This window comes from Podarcis filfolensis (assembly GCF_964270895.1).
Source record: "Podarcis filfolensis genome assembly, chromosome: 6".
Classification (NCBI taxonomy): Eukaryota; Metazoa; Chordata; class Lepidosauria; order Squamata; family Lacertidae; genus Podarcis; species Podarcis filfolensis.
The window spans coordinates 20,125,034-20,145,487 of NC_139609.1; the positions used below are offsets into that span (position 1 = coordinate 20,125,034).

General features: G+C 42.4%; 1 protein-coding gene and 1 long non-coding RNA gene across 9 annotated transcripts in view; one reads left to right on the forward strand and one right to left on the reverse strand.

Annotated features, from left to right (window-relative positions):
- The window catches only part of NR5A2 (nuclear receptor subfamily 5 group A member 2), a 116,586-nt gene that overhangs the window by 26,886 nt on the left and 69,246 nt on the right, over nt 1-20,454 (forward strand). For all 5 annotated transcript variants that reach the window (XR_014549559.1, XM_083620333.1, XM_083620332.1 and 2 more), the window contains exon 4: nt 3,317-3,966. Coding sequence is in view for 4 of the 5 variants with exons in the window: in XM_083620333.1 (XP_083476459.1) it covers nt 3,317-3,966 (650 nt within the window). In the remaining variant the exon portion in view is untranslated. The remainder of the gene's footprint in view (nt 1-3,316; nt 3,967-20,454) is intronic.
- Nucleotides 11,188-20,454, reverse strand: part of LOC310765439 — a 126,125-nt gene continuing 116,858 nt past the window's right edge. The window contains exons 5-6 of one of the 4 annotated variants that reach the window (XR_014549578.1): nt 13,109-13,239; nt 11,188-12,043 (exon numbers count right to left, since the gene is read on the reverse strand). This is a non-coding gene — a long non-coding RNA (uncharacterized lncRNA). The remainder of the gene's footprint in view (nt 12,044-13,108; nt 13,240-20,454) is intronic. The other 3 variants (XR_014549579.1, XR_014549580.1, XR_014549581.1) reach the window with 3 other exon arrangements.

Below are 20,454 nucleotides of genomic sequence, written 5' to 3' on the forward strand. Positions count from 1 at the left end.
ATATTTGTCATGCTTAAACTGAGGGGTACCTTTTGATTGCTAAACATTATGGTATCCTACACTTTCTTCAATACCACAGAAAGGCACCTTTGGTGCTTTCACAATATGGTATTTGATTTAAAAATAATTGATGGAACAATTCATCAGTTACTCAATTAAACACAAGTAATAAGCAAACTTCCTTCCATTAGTAGACAGCCTTATTTTCGTGCACACAGATTTCCACTATGTCCCAACGTACCGCTTACAAAGTGTAGTCCACAAACCACTTGTTCCAGAATACTTCTGCATAACAGGCAGTTAAGCCTATGTTTGTTGCAGTGTAGGGGACTGCAAATATGGTCCACGGAATACAACATAGTAGAGGTAATAGAAGTAATCTTGCCAAATAGATGCTCAGAATCTGCATTTTGCAAGATATAACATTGATAGAGGAGCAATAGTTGGACAGGAAGAAAGGACGCCCAAGCCATCCCCTATCAAATCCTCATTTGCTCCCCACCCCACGCATCCCCCCAGGTAGACTTGAATCCTGTTTCTCAGCTCAGCTGGAGAGAGAAGTATTTAATGGATTTGCAAAGGAGAATCAGATGTCAGGGACAGGATGAAGCACCACACTGCCAATTTTCTCCTAAAATATTCCCCTTCCATAACAGTACTATGAGGGAATACCTCATGAGGGAATAATGTCAAAACAACAACCATGGTTACTTGGTGGTGTTTCAGTGATTATGCTAAGGTTACCAGATGTCCCCATTTCCCAGGGACAGTCCCCAGATTTACAAATCAGCCCCCATACAAAATCCATTGAAGTTGAAAAGTGTCCCCGGATTCATTGAAAAAAATCTGGTAACCTTAGCATGTGCCCCTGAGAGACAACAGGCACCCACTGTCCATACTTTCCAGAAACAAATGAAAACATTGTCTCGACAAGTTTTTTTCAGCTTTGTGAAAAAGTCTCTGCCGTAGGTGTTCATTTTGTTTGTGAACCTATATTGTGGTGTGAGTGTTTCCTTTTTAGAAAAAAACTATGTTCGGCTCTTTTATGGCATGCATGTAAATTGCTTTGATACGAGTGCAAAAAGGTGGTTTATAAATTAATAAATAATAATATTTTTAGTACTGGCTAGATTTTTTTAAAAATTGTAATCATTCGTCTGTTTTAATATCAGCAGACATTTGGAATTCTTTGACACCATTAGAATAGTGTTAAAAATAATGGCTGCAAAACTATTATGCCTGTGCACAAAGCATTTCCCTGTATATATGGGGAAACGTCCCCTTTTTTTGTTCTGGCTGTAGCCTCTCTATTGAATGTTTCTTGGGAGGCTCTCCACCTTCAATATTATTGTTTTTAGGAGCCACAAAAAGCCATAGCAGGGATGGAAGACTGAAAACTCCCTGCGCTCACCCAAAATGTTGTGCATAGACTTGGATGTCAATTCCCCATCAAATCTTCCCTTTACATATATGCCTATCACATTGCTACATAGTTCAGTTGGCACTGTGCAGCTTACCTGTGGTACCCCTGAAAACACACACATGCATGCACAGGGAGAGCCTTGTTCCTGGGCAGGATCAGTGCTTCTGATCTTACAAAATTACAGCAATTGGAACCTAGCCAATGGTGTTGCATGTCGCAGCACATTGGAACAATTTGTATAAAAATGGCACACCATTGCAGCCAGTTAATAAACCTTCCCAATCAGGTATGCAGTTTTAGTTGCCTGCAGTCAGAGACAGTTGATGCTTTATTATTATTATTATTATTATTTTAAAAACTACCTTCTGCTCTTGTATCATAATCCAACTTCCCTTTTGTTATCAGCAGAACGGGAAGAAGAAATGCATGTCCTCATAATTGTAAATGCCCGTGACATTTATATACATGTTTCCTTGATTGTGATACATGGACTTAAATTCTAGTTCATAAATTACAGTTTAGGCTGGAATCATTAATTGTTAACGCCTTTATGATAATGTATAGTCCTCTGTGTACCTAGGACTTCTAATACATTTTTAATGGACCACTAATCCTTAAGATAAAAGCTTAGGAACGTAACCTCCAGCCATCTCAGCATGTCACCAAGCTGTCAGAGGCCTTTCTTGCTATCTAATTGCCATTGGGAAGGGCAGGGATGGTGAGACCCTCTCGCTGCTGCTTTCAAGATATGCTGTGGCAGAGACCACCGCTATGTTCCCCAAGGCAACTGTTGGAGTGGGTTTCCTTGACTTCTTTCCCATCCAAATTCTGTTACAAGCTGAATGGCTTCAGCAATTGCAGGATCAGCTCATCTCTGGGGTGGGTGACACCTGACTATTTGGACATATATAGCCTATCTGGAGAGGCATTTCCAGAAGCTAGGGGTGCAGGGAGACTCAAAGGTGTTCTTAGAATGGCTAAACCCAAACAAAACACTGTTAACGGTATTACAGCTGTTATTCCTTCACCCACCCCACAAACATTTCAAACAGCATGGAACCCAAAGGCTTTGAGAATTTAGTAAAGTGCCTCAAAACAGCATCCTCTCTATGGGCTGATGGAGATTTTTTAAAAATTGCAGATTCCTAGGGCAAAAGTTAGAATTATAGTAAAGCAAATTGAAAGGAAAACATTAAAATGCCACAGAATAAAACAGCAGCATTAAAGCAATCAGCAGAATAAATCAACCCAACACTAAAGTACAGAGGATTAGTAAGCTTTGGATAACAAAAGGGTTTCAATGTGACCCAAAAATGTTATTAAGATAGGTGGAGAGACCTGAAGAAGAGCCTCTGTTGAAAATATTAGTGTGTGGAGACAAACAGCTTTTTAGATGTCAGAGCCAAGCTGTGAAGGGCTTGGAAAGTAAAAAACAAACAAACACAGCATTTTTGAACTGAACCCACAAACAATCTGAAAGCCAGTGTAGTTGGTGGATCACAGGTTTAATGTGATCATAACATCCGGTCAGAGTTAACAGCTTCTCCCCTGTAATTTGGACTAAATGCAGTTTCCGAACTGCCTTCAAAAGCAATCCCATGTACAAAGCACTGCAGTGGCCTAACCTGGGGGTTACATGGGTCACTGAGACCCGGATACTTCCGTTCAGGTAAGTTCACAGCTGGTGTTACAGCAGAAGCTGGTAGAAGATGCTCCATGCCAAGGAGACAACCTGTATTTCCAGTGACAAAGATGGTCCTTTGAGGGGATGGTCCTCTGCTCCCAAGGCATTTATAGTCTAAAAAGATCCATATTGCTTAGTTAATTTGAATACTGTCATTTAATTCAGTCATAATTTAACGCCCGTCATTTTTTCACCTCCACTTTCAACAGCCGTGAGAGCTGACCGGATGCGTGGGGGTCGAAACAAGTTTGGACCAATGTACAAGAGGGACAGGGCACTGAAGCAGCAGAAGAAAGCTCTCATCCGAGCAAATGGACTCAAGTTGGAAGCCATGACTCAGGTGATTCAAGCAATGCCCACTGACCTAACAATATCCTCTGCGATCCAGAATATCCATTCTGCCTCCAAGGGCCTACCTCTGAACCATACAGCCTTGCCTCCCACAGACTATGACCGAAGCCCCTTCGTCACGTCTCCTATTAGCATGACAATGCCGCCACATGGCAGCCTGCAAGGCTACCAGACCTACGGTCACTTTCCGAGCCGTGCTATCAAGTCTGAGTACCCCGATCCTTACACTAGCTCCCCTGAGTCGATAATGGGCTACTCTTACATGGATGGTTATCATCAGACAAGCTCGCCAGCAAGTATTCCCCACCTGATACTGGAACTCTTGAAGTGTGAGCCAGACGAGCCACAGGTCCAGGCTAAGATCATGGCGTACTTGCAGCAGGAGCAAGCCAACCGAAGCAAACACGAAAAGCTCAATACCTTTGGGCTTATGTGCAAAATGGCTGACCAAACCCTCTTCTCGATCGTCGAGTGGGCCAGGAGTAGCATCTTCTTCAGAGAACTTAAGGTACGCTACACACTTGTTTTCTATTGCATGACAATGAAACAGAAATATGGTTTGCCGTTTTGCTTGGCGTGACTTACATTCACTCACTACTCTTTGGTCAAATGACACTGTATAAACTGTAAGTGTGGAGCTGTTCTGCTCATCCATTATCCTTTCAGCAGAAGGTATAAAAAAAAGTCAGACCTCTATTCTGCAGATTTCCAGATCAACAATTTTTAAGCAGAAGATTCTGGTGAGCTGGGGTGTCTGTCTAAGCAGGGCTACTTGCTGAGTCTACAGCTATCTAGTACGACACTTGTGGGAGTGGAAGAGAATGTTTGCTGTGGGAGATAGAAGATGCTTTCCCTTTGAAGGCCTTTGGCATATTTGCATGCGCCTCAGAAACAGCAGGGGGATAATGGGGGGGGTGTGAGGAGAGGGCTAGTGATAATAGAGAAATAGGAAAAAGTCAGACCATTGGTAAGGTATCTTAGCAGAAGCAGGACTGAGAGAAAGGTATCTACAAATCCCAGGGTTTGTTGTGAGCTATGAATGGCTTCAAGCTTGCTGAAAGAAAAGTATAAACCAGTCACTTGAGCTAATGCCAATCATTCATAAGACCAGATGGAACAAGTATGAGGGAGTCACTGGGCACAGTAACTCCTGGGTAGGGCAGGATACATAAACATGTTGCAAAGAGAACCAAAATGCCTCAGTTTCTGTGGCTCTGTAGAGTTCTGATAAAATGAATATTATTCTGGTTGGCATAGATTCCAGGAGCCTCTCAACAAAATACTCCAACTTGTAGATATCAAAATAACAATGGGTGTGCTATCTGAGGAAGACATGCTGTGCTTTTGAGCACTCCAGAATGAAATGTTTTCAGGACTGGGGAGTACCCTATGCTTTGCAAGTATCAAATGTGCATTTACTGCGCAAAAAACTAAACAAACACACACACAACTGCTAGTGTGTAAAGGCCCTCAGAGTTGCATTCCTTTAATCTTTAAGAGTGTCAGAGAAAAAGGTCTATTCAAGTTCCTGCCCATAGATAAGCAAAAAGAGAAGATAAGAAGTCAGTGACAGAACTGAAGTGGTCAGCTAATGAAGTGGTCAGCAGTTGGCTTAGAAGGAGTGGAATCAGTGCAGAACCCTAGAAAGGAAGGAATAATGTGAGGCGTGCTGATGGCAGTTTTGAAGGCCAGAAAGGGGGTTTGGGGGGCATTTTTGCAATTCACTGAGGATAGGACTAGGAACAATGGAGCTTAAACACTAGGCAAGCAGCTTTCTTTTGAGCATTAGAAAACAACAATAAACAACAGTCGCTCCCCTGTGGAAGCAGGTGTCCTGAGAAGTTGTGGAATGTTCTTTCTGAGAGACTTTCAGTGGAAGTTGGAAAATATTTCTGCCAGATATTGTTCACATATAGCACAACCTGCCCTAGGGAAAAGGACTAGGAGCAGGGGACTCACTCTGATTCTAAAGTCTTCCATTCACAAGTGTTACTGAGGAGTATGTCACATTTCAAGGGGGAGGACGGGAAAGAGCAGCAAGATTGTGGCAGGCCTTGGCTGATCTCATGAGTTCGCATTTATCTTGCAGTCGTTGCTGCTTATTGCCGATATGTAGTTTTCTTGCTGATTTGCACAGCATTCCTGCTCCTGAGAGCTGTTCTGCACAGATGCAGAATTATTATTATTATTAATTCTTGAATTTATATACCACCCTATACCAGGAGGTCTCAGGGTGGTTCACAGGATAAAATCAGAATATAAAACCACAAAGTACATAATAAAAATAAAAACAACAACACAATAACCACCTCCAACACATTTTAAAAGGGCATGGGATGTTTTTTGTGTTTGGTGACACATTTAGTATTTTATTTATTTCCAAAGTAGATGAAAAACTATTAAGACATGTTGTTGTTGTTTAGTCGTGTCCAACTCTTTGTGACCCCATGGACCAGAGCACGCCAGGCACTCCTGTCTTCCACTGCCTCCCGCAGTTTGGTCAAACTCATGCTGGTAGCTTCGAGAACACTGTCCAACCATCTCGTCCTCTGTCGTCCCCTTCTCCTTGTGCCCTCCATCTTTCCCAGCATCAGGGTCTTTTCCAGGGAGTCTTCTCTTCTCATGAGGTGGCCAAAGTATTGGAGCCTCAGCTTCACGATCTGTCCTTGCAGTGAGCACTCAGGGCTGATTTCCTTATTAAGACATTGATGTCTTTTAGTTTAGATTTGCATATATAGTGCAAATCTAAACTAAGAGACATCAACGTCTTAATAGACAGGTAAAAAATAACCAGAAGGACTGAAATCGTGCGCAAGAGGCTGATAAGCTAGAAAGGGCTCTCCTGGCACCAAAGGGAGAAGAAGGCAGCAGGAAGAGCATTCCATAATTGGGGTGCCACTACTGAGAAGGCCCTCTCAGACAGCAGGCAACTGCAGAAGGCCCTTTAGTATCTTAAAGCACATATGTTTTCACATGTGAAACAGGCAGTTCTTCAAGAACTCTCGTCTAACCTGGATGTTGCCAGAGCACGGGTAACTGAGGCAAAGCTATCTCTGTCCAGGTAGAATCACATTGTTCTGGAGTGCACATACAAAATATCCGCCCCCCCCCCCAATGTTCCTTGCTTGCATGTAGTAAATAAGCATGCCAAGGAAGATGTCTCTCTCTCTGCCCTCTGATATACTAGTTTACTCTGCATAAAGAGGTTTGTTTATTTTCTTACTCACTCAAGGCCCATGATCCTTCCGCTTACAACTTCAGCTGATTCAATCCAGAGTAATTCCACCTCAGTCTGCACGTTCTGCATCACGTGTAGGCCAGCCATTAACCTTTGCTCTTTCAGTTCCATCTCCTCTCTTTATAGTCTCTATATACAGGCTTTTTCTGTTTCCCCTTATTTTCCACAGTTTTCCTTACCATCACAAAATGAGGAAGCTCATCCATGGGCAACTCGTTTGCATGAAGAGATTATTCTGTGTTTTGCTCTTGAGATAGTAAAGTCACAGGGATTCATTTCTGCCACTTCACACCATGCTGTCCGTTCCTGAATATGCAGCTGCCGCTGGGGGAAATGTTGTTCCTTCAACCTATACAATACAGTGGTTATCGATAAGGCCTCTGTGGTTATGGGAAGGAAATTGAGCGTCCCTCTGGAACTGCTGTCATAGAATTTCCCCTTGTTTAGAAAAGGCTTTTCTCATACTGCACCAAGACTACTCATTCTGTTACTACTACCAGATGGGAGGCCAATGAGAAAATGAAGCAACAGCATGGAGGGCTGCACGTTTTAGAAGCGTTCCTAAGGCAGTGCTGCAGCCAAGCTGGCTTTGGACTTAATCAGTCCTAAAATGGTTGATTGCCTGTGAATCCTATGTGTGCTGCTTAGAGTACTTATGGGGAAGAAAACACTTTATAAGTGAATAAGAGTCATATGTAACAAATATTTACAGAGTTGTTGTTTAGCCGTTTAGTCGTGTCCGACTCTTCGTGACCCCATGGACCAGAGCACGCCAGGCACTCCTGTCTTCCACTGCCTCCCATAGTTTGGTCAAACTCAAGTATAGAGGTCTTATTCAGGATGCCAGCCAGTCAGATATGCCCTTTTTACATTACTCCATTCCATCCCCCTTTTTCTCATGCTACCTCCTCCAGCAAACACTAAGCATTCCACACACAGTGATTATGCTCAGTCCTCAATGGGCTATTTGTGTGTGCATTGGGCAGTGCCCTTTAAAAAAAACACAACCTAGTGGTGGTTTGTTTGTTTTTTGCACTTTTGCAAACCTTTGGATTTTTCCAAGCCTGCTGGAAATGGTATCCATGGTGCCATTTCTACTCCATAAGAACACACACTCAGAGAATATATTCACTCCTAGTTTGGTCTCAGAAGTTTTATTGGGGGAATTCCCATGATTTCAGCAAACCTTAAACACACATGGTTCTGTGAATGTTTAACTTGCATATTTTCATGAGATGTTGGATGTTTTGTGCCCAAGTCTCTTTTGCTCAGGAACTCACAGCGTGCAATTTATTTAGTGCAAACAATGAAAGAATCGCCATCAAGTTGTAGCATGCACTCTGGTCGTCGTTTTATCTCATGCTATATGCTAGAGGACTAAAGAAATATATAACAAATTTTGGGTGAGAAACCATAAAAATGTTCATCTGGGCACTTATAGCCCTCCATTTCAAAGAGACTTGTGCAGGAAAACTTACTGCAGGATTGCACCCTTATTTCTTGCCTCTCCCTACCATGACCACATTGTGGTTGAAAAGCGAGTTATACATACCATAAATAAACAAAGCAATAAAATATTACTGGGCATTGAAACACTTAGCAATGTGGATGTGTGGTGTTAGTTAGTTTAGAGCTGCTCCTTAAACAGAACTTCCATGTCTAGGGGGAATCTACTCCTGACTAACAGATGCAGGGGACAAGAGGGTGTGACTGTTCCTTTCCACACCACCCTTGTAAACTTTCATGGGAGCATTTGGATGGACACTGTTGGATAACGAATGCTGGTCTCAACAGAGCTTTCATAAAATCACAGCATTTCAGCTGGAAGGGACCTTAGAGCTCATCTAGCTCAACCCCTTGCTCAACTGATCTGATCTACAGAACTTTTTGTTATCAAGTATTTGTGCCTAAAAATACACCACTTTATTATGTGGAAGACATGGTCTTTCAAAGGTTATAAAGGAATTCATAAAAGAACATGAATGTCATGTGTATATTGTACTGAAGCAAAATTAGGAGTCCCTCAGCCAAAGCTGTCTTGCTGAAGAATGCCACCTGGCTCCAAAAAAAGGGAGCAATTGTAATGTGTTATATAATGCTTTTGGAGCACTGAAAGTAATCTGTGTACATCAGTCCCAGAGCAAGCATGGCCAGTGGTCAGGGATGATAGGAGCTCTAATTCAGCAACATCTGGAGAGCCATGTCTGACATACATAATAATTGCATTGCAGTTATTAAACAGGCCCTGATGCCTGTTTCTTATGCATACAAGAGTTGACAAAATAACAGAATGTTGGGAAGTGGCTAATAATAATAATAATAGAAGTCTCATTGCTTTTGGTGGGTCCACTCTAAGTATGACTAAGTATGGGGAGTGGGTGGCGCTGTGGTCTAAACCACTGAACCTCTTGGGCTTGCTGATCGGAAGATCAGCTGTTCGAATCTGTGTGATGGGGTGAGCTCCCATTGCTCTTTCCCAGCTTCTGCCAACCTAGCAGTTCGAAAGCATACCAGTGCAAGTAGATAAATAGGCACCACTGTGGTGGGAAGTTAAACGGTGTTACCATGCGCTCTGGTTTCGGTCACGCTGTTCTGTTGTGCCAGAAGTCGTTTAGTCATACTGATCACATGACCTGGAAAGCTTGTCTGTGGACGAACGCCGGCTCCCTCAGCCTGAAGCGAGATGAGCGCCACAACTCCATAGTCGCCTTTGACTGGACTTAACCTTCCAGGGGTTCTTTACCTTTACTTTTTAATCCTAACCCCATTTATCACAGTATAAGCTCCACTGAACTTGGGAGGACTTACTACTTAGAATTGCACAGTAAGTCTGGAACCAATCCACATATATAGAGTTGTCGTCATGAATGTATTCATTTATACAATTCTATTTGTTTATGTGGTGCCAGGTGAGAGATTTGTCCAGGCCTTTTAGGACTTTAAAATGCTTTTGCTTTGAATGCTGGGTTTTTACAGCCTGCTGTGATCTGTTTGTACATGGTTGTATTGCATTTTTCTGTTTTGTGTGGAAGATGCTCTGGAAGCCGTAGCTGAAGAGCAGCTAACGAATGTTTGAAATAAACAAACGGTGAAGCCTGTGTACATAGCACCTTACAGCGTAAGTCAAAAAGGTGCTTTTCTTGATTTCTTGTATTAAGTGGCTAGGAGCTTCTAATTCAAGTTTGGCTATACAGCAAAAGCAGATGGGGAATAGGTACTTATGTAGCAAATTTAATTATTTTACATCCACCTTCCTTCCATCATAGAACTCAAGGCAGTGTACCCACAGCTGCCAGGCAATCCACAGTCCTCTCAGAAAATGGGATGTAGGAGCACAGAAAGCTGTCTTGTGCCAAGTCAGGCATTGGTCCATCTAGCTGAAACTGGGACCTTCTGCCTGCAAGATAGATGCTCTGTCACTGAGGCCAAATTGGTGCCACCAAGAGATGCTTTCTGGCACCAAGTTGTCAACCTATCAGGGTGAAGGGGAAGCGGAGGAGCAACAAAATTTCTCCCACCTCTTGGTAGAATATTATGTGCGACTAACTTAGCAAGTGGTTAGAAGTACAATCCAGTATGTTGCCTCCAGAAGCAGCCCTAAACATTCGGGTGTCTTGAGGCAACATCCATATTGGCATTCTATGATGCTAAATGTATCTTAATATCCAAAATAATCAGCATTTTGTTGCCCTTTAATGGTATTGCATGGACGCGGGTGGCGCTGTGGGTTAAACCACAGAGCCTAGGCCTTGCTGATCAGAAGGTCGGCAGTTCGAATCCCCACGACGGGGTGAGCTCCCGTTCCTCGGTCCCTGCTCCTGCCAACCTAGCAGTTCAAAAGCACCTCAAAGTGCAAGTAGATAAATAGGTACCGCTCCAGCAGGAAGGTAAACGGCGTTTCTGTGTGCTGCTCTGCTTCGCCAGAAGTGGCTTAGTCATGCTGGCCACATGACCTGGAAGCTGTACGCTGGCTCCCTCGGTCAATAAAGCGAGATGAGCGCCGCAACCCCAGAGTCGGTCACGACTGGACCTAATGGTCAGGGGTCCCTTTACCTAATGGTATCCCAAAATCTGCTGCATGGGGTAGTCTGTTTCATCCTGCTGAACAGTTACCACTGTGGTGGGTGGTCATCTGTAATCACCTCACATTCCTTGTCACAACATGGTTCTGGTGTCATTATTGCTAGGACCACATTCCCCCCCCCCCCTTTTATTGCCACAGTGTAATAAACACTAGGATTGTACCATTAAGACAGCAAAGCTATTACCCATCCTGGCTGCTATTGTAGCCCAGTAGCATCCAGAGGTGATGGTGAGAGACAGACATACAGATTTCCCTATCCCAGAATAACAAAAGCAGAATAATGTAGCATTTGTGTCAAGGAAACGACAGGTTGAGTAGGTAAATTTAGTAGGAAAAAATGTTTGGCCAGATGGACAGACATGCTTTTAGCAAAACTTTTATTTACTTCAGTGTGTTTTCAATGTTGCTCCTAGCAACTGGAAAGATACTAAAAGCTTTCTTCATTGACATGAAGGCAGCAATCCTATGCTTCTGTGTCAAGGAGCAAGTCCGGCTGAACACAGTGAGGCTTACTTCAAAATAAACACACAGAGAGTCAAACTACCTAGGAGAGAAGTGATCTGCTTCCAGCTAAATCTGGCTTGCTCATTTGGTGAAGGAAAAGTTTCTTTGAAAATGTGTTACTAAATAAAAATCTTGGATGGAGTACGTTTAATGATTAAAAAAAAGAGACCCAACTAGGGTAACAATAAACACAGGAAATATACATGAATAAAGTGTTCTGAAAAGTCAAGCCACAAGTCTTTAACGACTATAAATACCACCTAAGCTGGGTCACTATTATTAGCAAAGGTTGAACAAAAGAAGAGGTCCAGAAATAGATACGGTGGCCTGAGTAAGGGATGGTATGAAGTGTCTTGTTTAACCTTACGCAGATATTGTTGCCACAGCATAGGAAATGGTTTTTGCTGGCTCATGTATTCTATGGGGATGAAGGATGTTTCCATGTTGTCTGTTTGCCAAGGAAATTCCTTAACAGGCCTGTTTGCTAAACAGAGGAAATATCAGCCTACTGGGGTGTCGCTGGACGCGATGGGAACATCTATCTTCATTCTGTTGCTGGCTGTGATCGGTTTAGGCTGCAGGCTTGTACAGGCAACTCTATATTTATAGTGACAGTGAGCATTTATGTTGCACATCTGAGTGTTCAAAGTCAGTGGTGTAAAATAGAGAAAAATCTCTTCCAAGTATTGTTGCTTTTGGTCCTGTGCGCCTCCTTTAACTACCTCGTCATCCCATTCAGCACCATCTGCTGTCATTCTTCTTCTGTAAAGAAACAAATGTGATGTAAACATCCCCTCTATTTCTGATGTCCAGGCTGTGAGGGCCATAGAATCATAGAATGGTAGAGTTGGAAGGGACCACAAGGGTCATTTAGTCCAGCCACCTGCAAGTAGTTTATATAGCCAAAAAGGCTATATAAACTACACTCAAGAGGAAGGTATTGGTGGCCAAAGGGGTCTCCCTCCTGCAAGGTTTGCGGAAGTACAAATGATCTGGGGTGGGGTGGGGCAGGGAGCCTAAGGGAGGAAGGACTCCTAAAAACAGCTCAGTGAGATTTGAGCATGCTCATTTGTGAAGGAATGCTGATTGACTGTTGGCGCAAAAGAAGGAAAACTGCGGAGGAGGAATGGAATGGAAGATGCAACAATCATGAACAGCAGCAGTCCACACCTAATCATTTAGTTGCAGGCCCCACTTGTAATAAGGCGCTGTGGGTTAAACCACAGAGCCTAGGACTTGCCGATCAGAAGGTCGGCGGTTCGAATCCCCGCAACGGGGTGAGCTCCTGTTGCTCGGTCCCTGCTCCTGCCAACCTAGCAGTTCGAAAGCACGTCAAAGTGCAAGTAGATAAATAGGTACCATTCCGGCGGGAAGGTAAACGGCGTTTCCGTGTGCTGCTCTGGTTCGCCAAAAGCGGCTTAGTCATGCTGGCCACATGACCCGGAAGCTGTACGCTGGCTCCCTCGGCCAATAAAGCAAGATGAGCGCCGCAACCCCAGAGTCGGTCACGACTGGACCTAATGGTCAGGGGTCCCTTTACCTTTATATATATGCCAAATTCCTTTCCCTCCTTCCTGACCAATTGAAGCCCCCCCCCTCCCCACACACTTAGAAGGAACAGATTTTCTAACAGTGTTTGTCACTGACAGCCTAATACAAAATGATGTTTATGCTGCATAAGTTTGTATCCAAGTTAGTTATGTATTTGAAGGACACGTTGGATAAGGATGTTTTTTTCTCTCTTCTATTAGCACACATTTACCCATTGGAATATTGTTTCAAACATAAACCTAGCTTCCAATCTATTAAAAAAAAAGAAGATACAGACCATCCCAGCAGGGTGATAAAGTCTTCCTGTGTTCCAATAATAAAGCCTGTCCATTCCGTACCAGCAGTTTCCAGTTCCTTTGTGGCTGGACAGCTTGGGAAGACGAACTCACTCCTAAGTAGCCAACCTGCAGTATCAGTGAGGGAGTCGGAAACAGATGTTCACCAGGCTATACAATTTGTTGTCACTGTCAATATTACGTGGCACTTTTCCCAACGGAAATTGTTTGTGGATGGAAAAGAATGCAACGGTGGGGGCACGAGGGGGGATCATGTCAAAAAAGGGCTTGTATTTCTTCTGCTAGGTGTAAAGCTCTTTTTAAGGGGAAATGATTACATGGGAACAGACCTTAATATGCTGTGCACAGGTAGCTTATGTTTCATTAAAATTTAGCATCTGTTTTGCCAAATTCGCCAATATGTTTGCATATGACTTTCTCTGTTCTCAGAAGTATTGTGAAATATCAGAATATAGCCAGAGTTAAATGTGTTTCAATCCGAATTATTCCAGTTGAAGAGATTTTGAGCATGAGGATAAATCAACTGGATTTTTTAAAAAAATGATTTAACTGTGGCAATGTCATGTCCAGTATTTTCATAACATAGTTTGTGTTGTTTTTTAAATACAAATTCCATTTAAATATTTGGCCAGAACAAAATAGCCAATCTTATTCTGAGTATCATGAGTGGTATTAAAGATATGCATACACTTTGCTAAAATGCTTTTAGAGGTTTTTTAAAAATATCTTTTCCCAGAAACTCCCTAATATATTTAGCGATGGAACAGGTGCAGAAAACCACCTAGAAAGCTGACTATACCATTTTAATATTCATAAGTATTATTAAAAAGATTCATAAAATGATCCATGATAAAAGTTCTAGATATAATTCTCATGCAATCATATAATTCTTCTGTAATTTCCTATTATCAAATCATTATGCTTATACATAAGTTAGTTCAACAAAAGTGTTTGGACATTAAGCATTGTGTTTAATTTGAGTTAAATTCAGTTGCCAATCAGATTTTAAAACAAGATTGTATGTAGCTGACTTTGTTTGTTCCCATGAATATAATATCTGTTTGGCTCTTCAACATAATTATGTCTCAGAAATAAACATGAAGCTTAAAGAAGATTTAGGGATAATTACAAAGTTGTAGTCCGAGTAAAATCATTGTTAAGCCACAAAACCAATAGTTGGATCTATTCCTTTTTTTTAAAAAAAAGGCATTTGTATTTCAGTAATATTTATTTTATGGTTTTAAGGTATCATCAGCCACATAATTAACATTACTTTTTAGAAATGTTTAGTATAGGATGCTTGAAATGCTTTTGTCAAAACACAGAAGAAATTGATCTTCAATATATAAGATTTTTTTTTAACTGCCACATCATTCCTTTTCAAGGGTTCATTGGGTTTCCAGAAACCTTTATAACATTAGACATCATCTCAAGGCATATTGTTAACAGTAAACGGTAGTTTCATTAAACGATTTCCTTTAGACAGCCAGTTTCCCCGCTTCACTTTGTTTTCATTTGTGGTAAGAACAGAATAAATAAATGCAGTACCTAGACATTGGCAAAATAACTCTGAAAGAGCATGTGAATGTAATCTGGTAAAGATATAACGCCGGCTTCCCTCAAACCACCATTTGCAAATCAGGTTCCAGCTTTGGGAAATATATACAATCTCCTCCTCCTCTCTCCACAGCAAATTTCTGCATCTTACCTGTTCAGCATTAACCAGTATGCAGTTGTACATAGTTAAAGCTAACAAAGTTTTCTCATAACTATAGTCTGAAAATGTACTTCAAACCATGGCTTCAAATTCTTGTTTACAAATGAACCATGGTTAATGTTGGTGTGCAAGTAACTCTAAACCTTGGTTATTGTTGACAAGGGAAGAATTTTCTTTAGGGATGACATAGAAGAATTCATTTCTAAGGCTGACTCCTGATTTGCAAACTATGGGGAGCTGATGTTACATCTGTACCAAATCTGTACAGTTTTTTCAAACTACAGATGCAGTCCAGTGAGACTTAATTTGGTTTGAACTGTCTTGCAACCCGTTCCTAAATATTTGTCATTGAGTATCTGCCAGAGACATTCATGTAATATCAATACAACATTGCCATATTATTGTCACGATTCCAGAGTCAGCACTGGGTGGCTCAGTATGATTGTTGTCACACTCAGAACTGCTCTGGGGCAACATTAAGCACTATACTTTAGAATGGGCTAATCGGATTTCAAGTTGGAACCAAACTCAGGTTAGCTGTCACAACTTTTTATACATTTCATTGTGGGCAAGGATTTATTGGGCCAGCCAAATAGACAGGAGGAAAACCTCACCTCCCATCTCACTTCCTGGTTCTTACTTGCCTATATGTTGTTGGGGGTAGGGAGCAAATCTGTTGCTTTGCTCTGATTTTACAATGCTATTTTCACAGCAGTGAAATTGCAGTGTGATTCCAATCATGTCTGCTCAGGATTAAGTCCCAGTGAATTCAGTAGGACTTGCTTTCAGTGGAAAGGGCAACCACTTTCCACTCACTCATTTTTCGCTCCAAAGAATCATAGAATGGTAGAGTTGGAAGGGACCACAAGAGTCATCCAATCCAGCTCACTGCAATGCAGGGATCATTTGCCTAACGTGGGGCTCAAGACCTCAATCCTGAGATTAAGAGTCTCATGCTCTACTAGTTTGAGCTATCCTGAGTTCAGAGAAGGGGAGATGATTAAAGGTAAAGGGACCCCTGACCATTAGGTCCAGTCGTGGCCGACTCTGGGGTTGGGGCGCTCATCTCGCTTTATTGGCCGAGGGAGCCGACGTACAGCTTCCAGGTCATGTGGCCAGCATGACTAAGCCGCTTCTGGCGAACCAGAGCAGCACACAGAAACACCGTTTACCTTCCCGCCGGAGTGGTACCTATTTATCTACTTGCACTTTGACGTGCTTTCGAACTGCTAGGTTGGCAGGAGCAGGGACCGAGCAACAGGAGCTCATCCCGCCGCGGGGATTCGAACCACCGACCTTCTGATCAGCAAGTCCTAGGCTCTGTGGTTTAACCCACAGCGCCACCCGCGTCCCTAGATGATTACTTCACAGCCAATCAGAATGGGAGGGAGGAGCCCTGCAGATTTTTGGAACAGCTCTGCAAAGGCACCAGCTCACACATTTTGATTTGTAACTCGGTTTCTGGAAGGGTTAGTGACTTGCATTCATTCATTTTAAAAAAGCAAGCTCAGACTCTGCAATCACATCTCTCATTCATTCATTCATTCATTCATTTAAAAGAAGCTGGGGGAGGAGTGTTACTGTTTTCCCAATGATATTTTCCTGATGTAAATATTCCCCTTCCCCATCTCACCCCACCCCAGAAGAGGGGCAGCCCTACCTTTATGCTGAATGAAGCAGTTGCTTCAGGGGGGCAATCTGGGTGTCATGTAGAGTGCAGCAAATTGTTAGTTATTTAATTTATTGGGTCTGGATTTTATTGTCAGGAAGGGGAAGAAGCATTTGTGGGATTAGGTGCCAAAATAACTTTGCACGCCTTGGACATTATGTGCCTTAGTAGGAGAGGGGTACCCTTTGTTGCACTGCCTCAGGTGGAACAATGTCTTGGACTTGGCCCTGCCTGGAAGCTGCTATTTGCAGTATTCAGGAAAATATATGGGTACACATACTGCTTCCCTAGCAGGGATAATTTACTCTGAAATAACAACACCGGAACAAAGAGTCAAATTCTGTTCCCAATGCTATGGTTCTAAGGGAATCAGGGGAGGGGGTCTATTGATGGGGGCAAAAATATGAGATCTAATCATGGATGTCCAACATCTCATCTAGTTTGACCCTCACTGTAATGTTCACAGGTGTCTCAGAATAAAGTTGAACAGTTACATTCAGGAATCGTGCTTCATCATCATTCACTGGATTGTAAAGGCAGATAATAATTTATGAAAAGGGGGAAAATTAAATATCCATACCAGACAAGCCATTAAGTCACTGCAGGAGTGAGGGTGGATTGTAATAGGCCTTGTTCTTTCATCTGCACCCAGCAGAGAAATCCTGAATGCACAAAACAGCTGGGACATGTCATGTGTACAACTTGAGCTGATGAATTGAAATAATAAATTCATTCTAATTAAGGTTTGGTTCTTTCCAATTGACTATTTCCTGTAGTTGAAAGCCACAGCTTTATACGCTATGCGTTTTCAAACCAGGATTGTAGTGTATATTACATTTTTTTATTGTACAAATATATTTGTCAGCAAATTTGTTTCTCAATGTCTACTGCCCTGTGATCTTTGGGAAAATGATAGCTTTAAATTATTGTAAATTAGAGCTTCTTCTATCCATTGCAGTTATTTTCCGTTTTCAGAGTGGGGATGACACAACAAAATAACACTCTGAATTGCATTTCTACACCAATTTACTCTTTATTATATTAGTTCTCCATATTAAAGCAGTTGTTGCATCATTTTTGAAAAAAATTCTGCCGTACTCTGCAAACATGTAGTTTTGAAATGGAAGGTAGAAGCAAACAAAGTTTGTTTAGACAAACATTTTATATTTCCTTAAAAATAGGGCATGGGCAAACTCTGTCCATCATAAGTGTTTTAATTATTTAGGATGAGTGCCTGAAAAATGAACAGTCCATGAAAATTATGAATATAACACTGAACACAGTTCTAGTTCACAGCTTATTTGCTTAAATACCGTATTTTTCCATCTATAAGACAACCCCTATTTTGGGGGACTCAGATTTAAGAAAATGGGGGGAGATATATCCGTGTATAAGATTGCCCCCCCCCCCAATTTTTTACATTATTTTTTAGGGGGGAAACCTAGTCTTATACATGGAAAAATACGGTAGTCTTTTTTAAACACACACAAACATGCATCAAAATTTGCCCACTGCTGATCTTTGAGATTTCATGCAATCCAACCCTACTTATTTACCAGGGACGTTCCTTGTTCTTTTGATACCTGACTGGAAAATCACTCTTCCAGTTTGGTTGGCATTCTCCTTTTGGGGCAGATGTTAGTCAAGCACCTTATTTTTTGCTCTATAAGACGCACCAGACCACAAGACGCACCTAGTTTTTGGAGGAGGAAAACAAGAAGAAAAATATTCTGAATCTCAGAAGCCAAAACAGCAAGAGGGATCGCTGCGCAGTGAAAGCAGCAATCCCTCTTGCTGTTCTGGCTTCTGGGATAGCTGCGCAGCCTGCATTCGCTCCATAAGACGCACACACATTTCCCCTTACTTTTTAGGAGGGAAAAAGTGAGTCCTATAGAGGAAAAAATACGGTATTTCCAAAATGTTGCTAGTGTCCACTGAAATGCTGTAGAATACTTTGTCATATTTCAGCCCCTCCTCCAGAAGTAAAATTTCTAAATGATGGGAACAGGTACATTTTGACACATGATGACCCTAGTGCGCATTCATGGAATCGGTGATGAGCAGCTCATGCTCCTCCAGATGTTGTCACACTCATTCCTATCAGCCCCAGGTAGCACAGCCAACGCTCTGGTATTATGGGAGCTGTATTCCAACAACATCTGGAGGACCACATGTTCCCCACCCCTGATGTAAATGCATGCCCACATGGACCTAAGGTCCCATCCCCATTTTTTAAATGTTGCTGTTGGTGGTGATGAACTATTGCCCTTATTAGTTGCTTTTAACAAGAAGTAATCCAAAGTGACTTATGAAAAATAGGACATATATTAAAACCAGCGTGAAAGCTAAAAACACACTTGTATTTATATAAAAGCAAGACTAACACTTCCCACTCACCGAAGGAGGCCACAGATAATTTAAGGCCCCAAGGCTGGGTGGAAAAGAAACATTTCTGCCTTGCCTTGACAGTGATGTTACCAAGCATGTCTCCCTGGGAGAGCATTCCATAAGCGGGGAGCCACTACTGAGAAGGCCCATTCTCACGTTGCTGAACTTGCATGAGTTGCAGCTGTTATTATACAAAGGCAATGTACAGCAGATGAATAAGAGCCAGTGTCTAACACAGTTGCATGTGGGTGGGTGCCTCAGGCCAGTGTGGTGTAGTGGGTAAGAGTGGTGGACTCGTAATCTGGTGAACCGGGTTCAATTCCCCGCTCCTCCACATGCAGCTGCTGGGTGACCCTGGGCTAGTCACACTTCTCTGAAGTCTCTCAGCCTCACTCACCTCACAGAGTGTTTGTTGTGGGGGCGGAAAGGAAAGGAGATGGTTAGCCGCTTTGAGACTCCTGAAGAGGAGTGAAAGGCGAGATATCAAGTCCAAACTCTTCTTGGTGAGGCTCAGTGTAAGAATAGGAGTGTGTTACCAAAGTGGACAAGATTTTCACCTGTGAGATGTTTCTAGATAAAAGATTGCAATGGGAGTGGGGGTAGTTTAAAACTATTTGTACTATTGTTCCTCTTTGTACATAAGATAAAAAAAGATTACAACGAAGTAAGTGTAAAATATTATATGTTGAGAAACAGACTTCCTAGCTGTATTGATTGAGCGGGTGGGAGGCTTTAGAAAAGGGGAAATTTTCAGTTCTTCTCTAATATCGCTTTGTAACCCCTCAAGTTAGCCACAGAGCCCTGAGTCTCCTCTTTTGATCTCTGGCGATATTTTTCTCTGTTATGTCATAGAGGTCACCTGGCTCATGTGTGACAAACTGCCTGCATAAGTCACAGTGCCAGTGGCAGAGATTTGTAACCATGTCCCTGGTCCATTGCCTTTGAATTATTTCGCAGGCCCTCTGCTTTACATTTGCACTCTGTCGGAAGATGAACAAGGGAAGGGAGTAAAATCAAGGGCAGGGTCTCATCCTGAAGGACAAGGGGAAACAGGTGGAAGGTTAATGGCCCTGGAGCGTATCCACAAGCCTCTCAGGCTTGATATATGGGCCTCGGGCCTAAAACAGGCATTGGCTTTCAAAGATATATTATTTCATTTGAGGAGAGACATTCTGGAGATCCTGCATTTGTCTGCTGATAGATGATCCTCTGTCCACAATTGGTTATGGCGTGTGAGTTTTCCTTGGGCCTGCTCCCGTACATAAAATTTTTGCTGAGCTCTCCAACCTTTCACATGCCTTTAAGAATGGGACGCGTGCGGGTCTTCTGGCAGGCTGCAGGCTGGATTTTTGCTGCTGCTATTTTAGTCATTTCTTTTGAACCGCTAAGGCAAGTTTGGGAGGAGGGAGAGAGGGATGAAAGGCACTTCTGTTCATTCATACATAACTTGATAAGGGGCGGCCTTGCAAAAGGAAAACAGAAACAATGTTAGGAATCAATTGTGTGTGTGTGTGTGTGTGTGTGTGTGCAAGGGGGGAAAGGAATCTTA